General features: G+C 33.4%; 2 protein-coding genes across 4 annotated transcripts; both read right to left on the bottom strand.

Moving 5' to 3' along the window:
• Positions 1 to 1,600: 1,600 nt before the first annotated feature.
• Positions 1,601 to 3,765, bottom strand: LOC119638894 (negative elongation factor D). Of its 2 annotated transcripts, XM_038036002.1 has the most exons (5): positions 3,596 to 3,765; positions 2,833 to 3,545; positions 2,322 to 2,768; positions 1,783 to 2,264; positions 1,605 to 1,700 (listed from the first exon to the last, which is right to left on the bottom strand). In XM_038036002.1, exons 1-5 carry the CDS (start codon positions 3,671 to 3,673, stop codon positions 1,669 to 1,671), a joined length of 1,752 nt encoding a protein of 583 aa, XP_037891930.1. In that variant the 5' UTR covers positions 3,674 to 3,765; the 3' UTR covers positions 1,605 to 1,668. The 2 variants fall into 2 exon arrangements, with proteins under 2 accessions (XP_037891922.1, XP_037891930.1); XM_038035994.1 differs by having other exon boundaries at positions 1,601 to 2,264.
• A 1,932-nt stretch (positions 3,766 to 5,697) lies between these two features.
• On the bottom strand, positions 5,698 to 11,134 carry LOC119642933 (trimeric intracellular cation channel type 1B.1). Of its 2 annotated transcripts, none has more exons than XM_038042259.1 (4): positions 10,749 to 10,828; positions 6,979 to 7,288; positions 6,629 to 6,901; positions 5,698 to 6,552 (listed from the first exon to the last, which is right to left on the bottom strand). In XM_038042259.1, exons 2-4 carry the CDS (start codon positions 7,254 to 7,256, stop codon positions 6,273 to 6,275), a joined length of 831 nt encoding a protein of 276 aa, XP_037898187.1. In that variant the 5' UTR covers positions 7,257 to 7,288; positions 10,749 to 10,828; the 3' UTR covers positions 5,698 to 6,272. The 2 variants fall into 2 exon arrangements, with proteins under 2 accessions (XP_037898187.1, XP_037898182.1); XM_038042254.1 differs by lacking the exon at positions 10,749 to 10,828 and adding an exon at positions 10,870 to 11,134 and having other exon boundaries at positions 5,699 to 6,552.
• Between the last annotated feature and the right edge of the window lie 1,848 nt (positions 11,135 to 12,982).

Below are 12,982 nucleotides of genomic sequence, written 5' to 3'. Positions count from 1 at the left end.
TAATAATTTAGCAAGGAATACGTTTAAACGATATACAATGCGAGGGGCTGTCCACCAAAAAAATCCTACAATTTTTTTTTTTTTTGTTTATTCACAAAATAGCAGAATTTATTTTGTCTGTTTTTTTCCTATTGATATTAATTACATACATATTTAAATATGAATTATCATCGTTTCTTTATGACGAGGAGAAATCTAACATGAGGCAAATTGGGAAATATGGATGGATATGGAAACATAGGCAAAATATCAGGTCATCTAAGCAGCCTTCGCGGGATAACTATTTGTTTTTTAATTCTTTCCACTGGACCAAAATGGAACTTATGGATATGACCGAATAAGACTCTCCACGCAAGTCAAAATGTAAAGCAAAGTCCAAAGTTGGACATAATCATATCAAACGTAAATAGCTAAACTGAAAGTTGAAAGTCAGAGATTTGCATATTTGCATATATTGATTGGATAAACATTTACAATCAAAATTGTTAAGAAGAGTAATGTATTATATGAAACGAAATTAACAATCACACAAAGTTTTAGTATTAGATTTTAATTTATATAAATACATTTCTCTCGATGCGTTTGCAAATCTAAACGCTAACAATCGATTCGTTTCTCTTTCTGTCTTCCACCATAAAAATTAGTTTAAAAAAGAGTAAGAATTGGAAAAATTGCAATGCAGTGCACACCAAACGAACTAAAACGATAAGTTCTGTAAGCTATGCGGATATCATTGAAAATGTTTTCTGCATCGCCTTGAACGTGTTCCTAAAAAGTGTATTCACTACGAAAATCTTAAGGGGCGAGATATTTCATCCGCGCTAGCATTTCATCTGCATGGTTAGTGGTGGAAAATCCAAAGTGTGAATATTACACAAGCAGTTATTTTTGGCAACTAACCATGAGCGCAAAAGAGCAGCAACAAAAAATCTCTTCTCTATAAAAATAGTTGACTAAATGAGGGCAAAAACCTGGCAAGAAAACACAACTCCGATTTTAATATCGACGTCCGAGCATAGAGAACATCAGAGTTTGGCTCGATCCCTGGATTGGCTGGATAATTGAAATAATCCCCTCGCAAGCATGGCTACGTGGCAGGAAGTAATCGATACTTTCAATAATATAAACACTCGACTCCGATGCATGCAGCAAAATGTTAAATGAATGCTTTGAAACTTAGGGATACAATTCTACATCGTATGTTACAACTTGTAAATCGTAAATTGGGTAATATTTTTGAAATGAGGGAATGTTTCACTCGAACGCTTACAATCAATCAATATTTGCATTTTATTTTAACAGTCTAAATATAGATAAGAAAAAGATATGCAATGCTATCTCAAAGAAAATAAGAAAAATAATTACGCCTGCTCGTCTCCGCTTAATTTGACCCAAATATATACGTACGCGACGTTATCATTTCTAACCACTCCAAAGTAACTACATGTGTCGCTTCAAATCATTGAAGACTTAGAGGTTTAAAGTTATCTTTTTCAACCTCCAAGTAAAAAACGGGTCATTTGTATAAAATATTTTATTAAAAAAAAAAAAAAAAAAAAAAAAAAGAAAGTACTAAACAAATTACAAAAAATGAAATCGAGACAACTTGTATTACAAAGACACAAATGAATTGACTAAGACTTAGGAAATAATTTTATATATTGCCATTTATACAGTCGTGTAATGAGCCTTGCAGTGTACTGAAAATAGACATGAAGGAGAAATAAAATAATAATTTAATATTTTTGTTAAAAGTTTCTGGATAGAAATGAAGAAACAAACCAATAAACTCTGATACCGGATCATTATCACCCTCGCCACGCATTGTCCCAGTAATTTCCTCATTCTCCACCATCGGTAGAAATAGTAAAACGAATTCCGGTGAATAAGGATGGGTAATAGTTTCTAAAACTTCAGTCACGAAATAGCGTATAAGGGAAACATCGGTATCACCTTTGCCCCAGCATTGTTTAATATATTTGACAACTGGTACTACACAACCTCGCGTCAAAAGATTAACCATGCGATCCAACAGCATTTTTTTCATTTCCAATTGGACTAATATCTCTAACTCATCCTGCTTAGATTCAAATAAACGTATTAATAAACTTAAAATTTGTTGATGTAAGGTGGGATGGACTGCTGCCACTTCATCCAATATAGCCAAATGCGTCGGACAGCTATCGGTAGACAGCTTGAAATATGAAGGCTCGGTAACTGTATTTTCAATCCAACGTATTACTCCTACACCCACCACGGGATACCTATAAACAAATGTTTCATTAAAAATCGTTTACAACCACTTATACAACGTTTCTTACTTAATACAATTATATAGAGTTTGCAGTTCAGCTATCAGTTCTGTGGAGCCCTTATTTACGTTACATATAGCGTGTACCTTTTCAACGGCCTGCGTAGTATTTTTTAGCTCATCTTTATTTAAAACTCTTTCTGCTAAAGGCCGCTTTTTAGCAGGCGTATCCACCACAGAAGCAGCATATGCCAGCAAATAAATATATTTCGGCTTATGCTCTGGATTAATTTTTACACCAGCTTTAAAAAGAGAATCCACTAACAATTCCAAAAACTGTGGATTTCTAATTAAATCTATAGGAGGGGGGTCAGGACCTGAATAATTCCGATATAGCACAGTAATATCGGCCGGATTTAAAGTATTGCGGGAAAGCATCGAAGATAAAGCCTGACAAGCCTGCGGATAAGCAGCTGAGCCATTGAGGGCCATTGTTATTGGTGTGACATTCTGATTACTAGAAGAATCTTAAAGGTATAGTTATGTATATATATATATGTAACTCTTTTTTCTATACAAACTTTTGTAAAGCATATTTTGTAATCTCCTGTGCTAGCCGTTTCATATTGAAGCCACCTTTTTGTTCTTGACTGAGTACTTGTATCAAAACCTGAGAGTAAACATATGTATGCTGTCCATGACACACCATACGCGCGCATTCCTGTATAGCCCCCTGTATGTCTTCAGGATTACTCAGAAATTTTGCTATAGACGTTTTCAAAACTCTAGAAAATACTTCAATTTGTTGAGCAGCCGTTGATATTGATGTTATTTCACTTTGGAAGCCAGCGTCCGAAATTAATTTAATTGTAAAATTCAACATTAAACAATCAGGATATTCTTCAGCCAGACGATATATCAAAGAACGCCAAGTGGGATGGTCTATCATCTCCGTTAACCAATCAGGTGTTTCACCTTCCTCTGTGAATATAGTATCAGCTTTTTTCGGATCAAATGTTTTCAAAATCATATCCTTTAAATGATTTTCTACCATCGCTTGCACATCGGTCACCTTAACGCCAGCTAATATCAACCATTCAGCCAACAAGTTGGCCATTTGAGCTACTGCCTTATAGTTCTCCGATAACATCATAATGACTTCTTCTGGAGACCCGCCAGACTGGAAATAACGTTTTAACTGAGTAAATATGCCTGGTTCCATAATGTAATCAGGTGTAAGGAATTTCTCCAAGCATTCACGTATAGTTTCCTGAGGATTGTCTTCGGGCATTTCCTAACAATATTGAATTAGAACAAAATTGAAAGTTTACGAATCAAACTTACTTCATCTTCTCCTTCCGGTTTAGTGCGGTTTTGTTGCCAACCCGTTTCATCATATTCTGCAATTTCCATATTATTCATTTTGTGCGAATTAATCTACTTTTCATATAAAATTCTTAATAATAAACAATTTTAAGTCCAAGCGTTAAGAAATAACAAGTGAATTTTTTTTTAATTTGTTTGCTTTATTAGAACAAGAAGAAGCATGAAAAGGGTTGCTTCTTTATTTTACAGTTGCAACATGAAAGTTACTATAACAGGGATGTTTTAAAATAAATTATAGGTAATATTTTGCAATAAACCTATATTGGTAATTGGAACGAAATTTTGTAACTAAAGAACACAATAAGAAGTAATTACGTTTCTCGGGATAAAAATTCAACTTTTTCAAATTTTTATGAGGCGTTGTGAGAATTGTCAAATTTTATGCAGAAGAAGAAATAAAGAAAATTTATTTTGAATTTAGAAATTATTTATCTAATTTTTTATGTTATACGATTTAAAATTTTTGTCGATGCTCCATACCATTTTACGATGAATGAAGAACATGCAATAAAGGCGATTCATTTTCAATTTAAAATATATATATGGAACCAAAACCTTAAGCAATCCTTTTTCTTTGCTTAACTACACAAGTGAAATCCATCTCCATGTTCTTTTTTAAGCGCTTTCTTCTTCAATGGGGTTGATTTTTTCATTAAGCGTAGGAAAGGCAACACTGGCCGAAAGTCATAAAAAAGTTTTACAGAGTGGTTTGAATAAATTTCAAGCGGGTACTCTCTAATACTTTCGACGCTATCATTAATATTCTAACTAATTTTTTTATTAAAAATCCTTGAAGAAAAATTGGTTTAAATACAATAGTTGTGATTTAGGTTAAAAAAAAAAATTACATATATATGTATATAAAAAAAGTAGCTTTGTGGCAAATTTCCCATCCCTGAGTGGAGGATATGTTTTATCGTTTCAAGACACAAAAAGGAAGTGTACACCAATACTTTTGATCAAAGTAGTATTCGACCCGCGGAAAAGCACATATCGCGCAATGTATACATATTTTTGATCGATGTAAAAATCGGGCCACTTTTTCATATGATTTCATCTATTCATGGATGTACCGATTACTTGTTTTTTATCCATTCGTTCTGAATTCGTCATTCTCTTCATATATTAGTCTCTCTATGCCTGCTTATATCGAGAAGTAACCATTCCTCTCCTCTTTTTCCTTGTGTCCCTGATAACAGTTTGTTCATTCAAAAATATCGTCCTTTTCTCTGGATGTCTTCTTGTGCTATCACCCCACCTTTTGCGTCATATCGCTTAGTCGATCGTACCGTTATCCATCCTTTCATTTTTACACCAGTACCCACTGGTACTCTGGTAGTAGCATAATCTAACCATTGGTCCAAATATCAAGTTGTTTCGTCGTATGTCGCTATTGCTCTATGTTTTAAAGTCCTATGTTCTACAACAGCCACAATTGCTCCCATCAGCCATCATTAAGATTCAATTTATCCACTTACTTACCTTTGGCATATCTAAGTTTACATCTTTTCCTATAAGCGTATTAATAGAATGCAAAGATCCTAGTCTTTTCGCAGAAATTAAGCCCCAGATCAGCATCGATCAAACAAAGTTAGTTACACTTTTGTGCAAGTTTCGCTTGGAGTGGCTGTATATCGGTGTACTAAACACTTTCGAAACCAGTGATAAAAGGAAGTTAAGGAAAGTGCTTGTAATTCTCTTAAAAGTAGTAGTAGTTGTAAATGGCAGTCCGTTTAGGTTTAGAATTGAAAATATATTGATTTTATTTCGATGACATCGATCGAGAATATCGATGCTTTTTGTCATCTATGCTATGCTAGTTTATCGATGGCTTGCAATATTTTGGAAAGAAAAGAAGAAAGTGTCACTCATTCCATCCCAAATGTATGTGTCTTTCGAAATATATTTGAAAATAAATATAGCGAAATAAACCGATGCAGATAAACTGGGCAATTTTTTTTGGCCCGGCTTGATGAAAGAAAGCCAGAAGCTTTGTATCTCAATAGACTTTATTTTGGGTTTTTCTAAATATTGCTCTTTTCTGTTTTGTTTTGTTTTTGTTTTTGCTTGGTTTAACTAAACGTCTTACTTTTTGCGTATTACAATACAATACATCTCTTAACACTAAGCAAATACAAAATTTGGTATATATTACTGATTCTGAAATCAGTTTGTAAATTTTTGTTTTTTAAAACTGTACGGTTTAAGTAGTAGTGATAGTAATGGGCAGCATTGCTATCAGTCACTTCGTTTATAATAATACGAAATAAATTAGAAAACAAAAAAACTTAAAATATATATAAAAGTTATCATCGTTACTTAACAAACACACCCACTAGTTGTTTAATAGCAAGGATAACTTTAACAAGAAGGACACGTATTAACTTAAATTAATTAGACTTGACTAGATTTTCTTTACATAAATAATAAAGTACGTTCAAAAGTTTTTAACAACAAAAAAAAAAAAAAACAAAAAAATCCATCTCTTTCTTAAATTAGGTTTTTGTGTTGCATTTCGTTTTCGTTTCAAGCTATTTTCAAGGGTCGTCTTTGTTGCTTTTTCGTTTACGTTATGTACGTATATAAAAAAAGAAAAATGAAGAAAAAGAAAAAAGAAAAACAATACATTCGTGTTTTAATTGCTTTTTTTGGCATCTTTGCCTTCGCCATCTTTGATCTGACCACGACCTAAAATCTTGGCCAAGCTATCCCAAATGCCGCCAAAGAAAATAGCGCAAAATAGATTTTCGAAGGGCAAGAAAGGATCGTGGATACCCAATAGAATGGAAGACAATTTGAAGTAGACCAAGAAAATAACTATGCCGAAATACACTAAAGCATGCGGGGCAGACATCCAATCGGTTTTCTTGTCAAGAACAAAGATAATTGAAGCCAACAGGGAAGCTTTGGTGTAACTGAAAATTTTAAAAGTAAAAATAAACTTAATGGAATCAATCCTTTATGACAGTTCAATTCAATTTTATAACATACAAGGACGGTTGCATGAATTCCATGGCGGTAGGAGTCCAGGCACCCCGTATTAAACGTTCTAATAGCTTGGTAAAGCCAGCACCGTTGCCCTTTATAGTTCCAATAATAATCATTATTATCCAAGCGTTTGGATACAATTTCGCGGCATGTGTAACACCGTCGTATACTTTTTTGGCTCTGTAAATTTCTTTCATAGCACTGGCCACTAGTTTGACAGGTAAAAATTTACCAATTTTATAACCAATATCGAAAGGCGTATAGAAGACCATATACCTAAAGAAAGGTAAAGCATGTTCGAGTTGAAACTTATATTGCGTTGTTTAGTTCTTATCCGAATTTGTAACACTTACCATACCGCTGTGCCTACCAATAACTGGGGAGTATTTTTTAATGGTGCTAGGATGGGCTCACCGAGTAGAGCGTTTGCTACCATCGCTCCCGAAAATATAACCAGCATTGTCGACAACCAACAGGCCAGCGGATGTTTACGTGAAAATGCCTGCGCATTGGTACCCAAATCTTCTCGCACCGCGAGAGCGGCCAACAAACTGTGCGCTATATCAAAGTATGGAAACATTTTCAATTTGATGACCTGATTGGCCATATCCAAGAATGCTTCGGGATCCATGTTGATTCAGATGTTGGGTCCTTCGTTCGGTACTGAAATATAATAATAATTTTAATTCAATTTAAAACTTGAGAAAAAAACCTCTTGTTATTTAAAAGTGTCCACATTTCTAGACATCGCCCCAACGCCCGCCTATATTGTAAACAAGGAAACTGAAAACTATAAACTTTCGACTTTCGGCTTATTAAATATTAATGTGTTACAACGCTCCACTCTAGAGCCGCAATAACACGTAGAAATTTGTGCAGAAGACGCTATAAAACAAATATATATTTGTAATTAGAGCGAATAGTGAAATCGATATGAATTTACTTTAATATATTGAGTGAATATTTTCGCTTCCATTTTTAACAAGAAACAATACTATAGTGGATCCTGATCTATCACCATCAAAGGTCCTTTTACAATTACTCATATAAATACTTTTCAAAATAAGTGTCGTAAACTATATGTGAATTAGTTGAAGAAATGGTCCGATCAGAACCGTTTTCAGTAGCGTCAGTCGTTGAGCACAAACATGTCAGCGTACCGAATTTTATCAAAACGTCTCAAAAATTGCAGTCCGTTAATGTTAAGCGCCGACAGGCGGACCAGCGGAAGGACGGAGGGACAAGTTTAAATCGATTCAGGAAATGATTCTGAATCGATCAGAGGGTCTATCTCAAATCATGCATACATCCGCACAAACTTAACCTAATGGACGGTACAAAAAGCGTCACTTCTTAATTAAAGAGCCTTTGTTATTGTAAATTTATCGGAGTTGTCGAAAAGCTCTTAAAAAGATAATGTAAACGCATGATCAATTCACAATTATTATTCGCTTTACTGCTGTGCGAGGTTAAGCTTCACGAGGAATAGCAGGACTTTAAGGGGGAAAATCTCGGTAAGAAGATTTCTTAGCTAACTAATGGTAATATTAAAAAACTGATTTTAGGCGTGGCAAGATCTTAGATGATCCAAAAGAGTGGTTTTCCGAACACAATCGTAGTGCAGTAGCTGTTTTTCTCGAAGTGTGATAATGCGAACGGGGCTTTTCGAAATTGACAATAAAATAACTTCCCCAGTTATTATTTTTGTATCATCTGTTTCCTACGAAAGACAATTTTTTAAGAGCTGTTTAGGCTCATACCTCATTGATTGCGCCCCTTAACTACCCTGCCTTACGTATTAAGCGACGCAAGCCTTCATTTATATGGGAGTATCTGATCGTACCTGATCAACTATTGTCGACAACTGAAATTAAATTCAGAAAACTTTCAACATTAACTAGACATGTGTACAGCAAGCTTGCTCCTGGAATTTCAAACAACCACTCATTGATGATATTGATGCATAGCAAAAAACATAATAGAACAGCTGCATCAATAATCCACTTGATGTATTTAACCTATTTCTATATGTACTGTAGCGGTTCTTAAATAACGCTCTTACCTGACGAAATTTTATTTACGCAAACTAAGAAAGAACCAAATGAAAACATTATAATTGCGCAAGGCCGATCTTTAGATACCCTAAACCACTTCACCTAGTGCAGTTGTTCACTCGTTTTAGCAATAATTTAAAAAAATAAAATACAATTTGGCAAAGACACACTTTTCATGGACGTCCACATATTGGAGCATGCCCAAAACATCGCATGACGTGACCCAAATTTAGCAAATTTAATTTACTTTCTCAGTCTCCGTCAGAGAAAACTAAAAATTATACTTTCTCTCTATATAAGGGGTTGCTTTTCATCATAATCCCTATAAATGGTAGGATCTAGAAAACTTATTCAATCCAAATTTCCTACCACTAACTTTCGCAGTGAATTGCTACAATGGACCAATTTTCATCATAAAATATTAAAAACTAAACCTTTTTCTAAATAGCTTACTATTATTAAAAAAATCTTATATAGAGAGGAATCCAAGATATAGACTCGTGTGTTTCAAATTTGGTGCGCTTCATTTTGATAACAAATTTTCATCATAAACCATTAACAATTGGGCCGTTTTGCCATGTAAGGATTGACATTTTCTGAGAATCCATGTATGCATTGTTCCAAATTCGGTAAAATTGATTTCTTTTTCAATTTACTATTATGAACCAATTTTCACAGTAGTGCAGTATTGAAAATTAGACCTTCTTCCCATATAGAGGTTTCGTTTGCGAACGAACGGTTTTACAAGAAAGGCTTCACCAGCCGAACCAACTTTTTCTTACCGATTTAGAGAATTAAAAACTCTTGGGAATTTGTATATCCTTTTCAAGATCCTAAAATATGAAAGCAAGTGGGTTTTACAGGGTATTGTAACTCGTGATGGCAGACGTTGTAAAAACTGTAAAGTTAAACAAAAACGAAGTTTTATTGAAAGCTCGGTGAAATTTTGCTGTCCACGGCACAGAATGGAATACGGTGGATATTAAAAAATTCCAAGTCTATCCTAAATATCAACGCTGGATCCCAAAGAGAGCTTTTGCTCTCTGCACAAACTCGGCAGAAATTTCAATGAAATGCCTTAATTACGGTTTTTGTATAAATAATATCCCTTAAGCGGATTTTGTTCTTTTCAAGATATAGAACCAAACAAGAACCTGCTATTATTCTGCCTACAGAATACCTTTCCGTACAATTTTCTTTTAGAAAGTCTCTACAAAAAACAAATTTCAACCAGAGTTGTTAGTAATTATTGATCATATGCACAAATCCATTGCAAAAATCGTATATATTTTCAATCTACAAAAGTCTTGTTAAAACTTGAACTTGTTAAAGCAAATATCTCTTCTTCGTACATGGCGAATATAATTTACGGGACGCTAATTTCGCATACGCATATTTTGAATTCACTTTAATCTGCGGCAAAAGATCGATTTGTATTAGTGGAAAGAAATTGCGAGCGGCATCCGTCAGAGTTCCCCTACGAAATTGTGCAAAGATCTAATAATCCCCGCCGTATCTCATAGTTATTCGTATATTTACAATAATTTCTCTTCATTTATTTGCCATAACTCAAGTCAATTATTTAATAATCTCTAAGGATTATGAGCAAAAATAATAAAAAAATTAAACTGCCGCAGTTGGTTCTTATACCACTAATGGCATATGTGAATATGCACAATAGAATACATTTGCATGCCATAATTTTTTTTTTTTTTTTAATTTTACATGAAAAGCCGAAAAAAACTAGAAAAACTATAAGAAACAACGATGTTTTCCTATTACACAGCGAACGGAAGAAATGTTGAAGATATGTATGAGAGAAAAAAAAGCCCCGCACGGCATCTGAGCTCCAAAAATAACGTACACAACACACAACTAACAGCATTTGTTGAACATATTAAGAAAAAAAGGAACGGAACAACAGATTGTAGAGAAAAATCGAAAAGAACTCTTTAATATAATAAATAATAATAATTTTTTTATTGTCATTAGCATTAGCGTTTGTGAAACGAACTTTACAGTTTATAAAACTTTAGAAAAAAAATAAACTATGGTTTATCAAATTTTACATTGTTTTCCTTTTTTTACAATTTTTTTTTCTCTCTCTTTTTGTAACACCATGCACAGCGGTAAAGTATTGTTGGAGTCACTTTAAGGAAAAGTTAAAAATATTTTCCCAAAAAAAATTACTTGTTTTCTTATGCTCTCAGTCAAATATTATTAGAATATGTTAGCCAACCGCACCGCAGCAATAGCAGTTCTTGGGAAATCTCCGTGTGATGTAGAAAAAAAGCTTAAAATTAAACTAAATATAAAAAACAAAAAAAAAAAAAGTTGGCAACCGAATATTAGAATGCAGACGTTTCTAATGCGAGAGCAGACTTTACAACACAGAATGCCGCCCAGAAACCGTGAGACCGATGCGTTTTGAGAAATGGCCCGCAAAGAACTATTCCAACTTGTTTAAATTTAGACACAGCCAAGCGTAGACTATCAAAAGTATGCAGTTAGTTGGTAGTGTGTGCATGTGTATATGTCCGCGCTCGAATTTGTTTCTACGTAATAATAAAAAAAGCCAATTATTTCTCTCTCTCTCTCTCTCTCTCCCTCTTCTTTTTGGTCTTCCTAAGTGATGTACACAAAATTGCCTCTATTTCAAGATAGTAGTTCTAAATTTCCCCCAACTTGTCTGGCAACGAAGTCAATTGGTATACGCAAGTAAATCGCGTTTTTAATTTATATCGCATCACGTGTACAGATTTAGATATATAAAACATAGCGCGAAACTACATTCTATTTGTCAATTACATTAACTCCTATATAGTGAGAATTCCCGAAAATATACAGTGAAATATCGCTTTATGCGACTCATGGATCCAATAAATATATCTTTTTTTTTTAATGAAAGCGTAACAGATCTACGCGCATAAAATTATACATTATTATTATGTAAATGCATAATTTTCATGAAAGCCCTCATATTGGAGGATACTCGAACGTCAACGTCGTCTTAATTTAGCAAATTTAATGTACTTGTCAAAGATTTTATTGTTTTCCAGTACCTTTCGTTATAACAAGCCTCAAATAAGGCTATGTCGCCATTGAAGAGCTTCTATTTATGATGCGGTCAAAAAATTTATCTATGTGATCCAAATTTCCTATGCTTGCCTTACTAAGAATAAGTTTTCATTATAAAATACTTAAGATTATACCTTTTTGGCATATAAAGCTGTATTTTCCCTTAGAACCCTTATGCGAATCTACGTGGTACAAGTTCGGTAAGGTTAATTTTTATGTCACATTATTAATATAAACGAATTTTCATCAAGAAGTATTGAAAATTAAGATTTTTTTACCATGTAAAAACTAAGTTGGAAACGTTTCTAATCCAAAGCTTTTACAATAATTTAGAATGCCGAAATACTATTACTAAACGATTTTTGTCTCAAAATTGTAGAAATTATAATATTTTTCTTAGAACGACAGAAATGGTCCGATCCGAACCATTTCCAATAGCCTTTGTCCTTGGGCCAAAGCAAATCGATGTAATAAATTTTATCGAAATATCTCGCAAATTACATTCTCTAGGTTGAAAGCCGGAATGCTTAATGTACTGTACACCGCAATTAATGTCTCGCTCAGGTGTGCTCCTTAGCAATTCCTTTAGTACGAAAATATTTATATATATTCTAAAAAGAATTTAGACGTCATAAATAAAGAAATACCAAAAATTGTATAACTTTCCTTAATTGCAGTGGAAATCGTTATGTGCCCAAAATAAAAAACTCGTATGCAATTCAATTTACAATCAAATTCCATTTAGAATGTTTTTTCATTTGAAATGCTGATAATATGTCACATTGCCAATAATAAATGAATTAACCCTGTAAAATCAGAATAGTCAAAATAGACAACACGGACTTATATATATTCCGCTTCAACACAATGGTGCGTCATTCTTATTTTCGAAACGGGATGGAGGAAACTTTGCCGACTTTTAATGACACTTTGTGGGAATTGGCGCATCATACGATTATGCATGTCTATAGGTAAATAAAACAAAGTGAAAACAGACACAAGAAATAAAGACCATTTATTTTCAACTTAAAAATTATTTATCTAATTTATGTTTCTTTTATACTGATTTAAAAACTTTTTATATTATACAATTTAAAATGTTGGTTTAAATCCTATATCAATCTATAGGAAATGAAAAGCAGGTAACAAAGGCGATTTATTTTCAGTTTTAAATATATTTGTGAAAGGAAAGCATTTAAGCAATTCTTTCGCTTTGTTTTATTGC

The sequence above is a fragment of the Glossina fuscipes genome, unplaced genomic scaffold, assembly GCF_014805625.2.
Source record: "Glossina fuscipes isolate IAEA_lab_2018 unplaced genomic scaffold, Yale_Gfus_2 0, whole genome shotgun sequence".
In the NCBI taxonomy this organism is placed as follows: domain Eukaryota; kingdom Metazoa; phylum Arthropoda; class Insecta; order Diptera; family Glossinidae; genus Glossina; species Glossina fuscipes.
The sequence above is the reverse complement of the archived record's forward strand: the minus strand, read 5'-3'. Positions and strand labels throughout refer to the sequence as shown.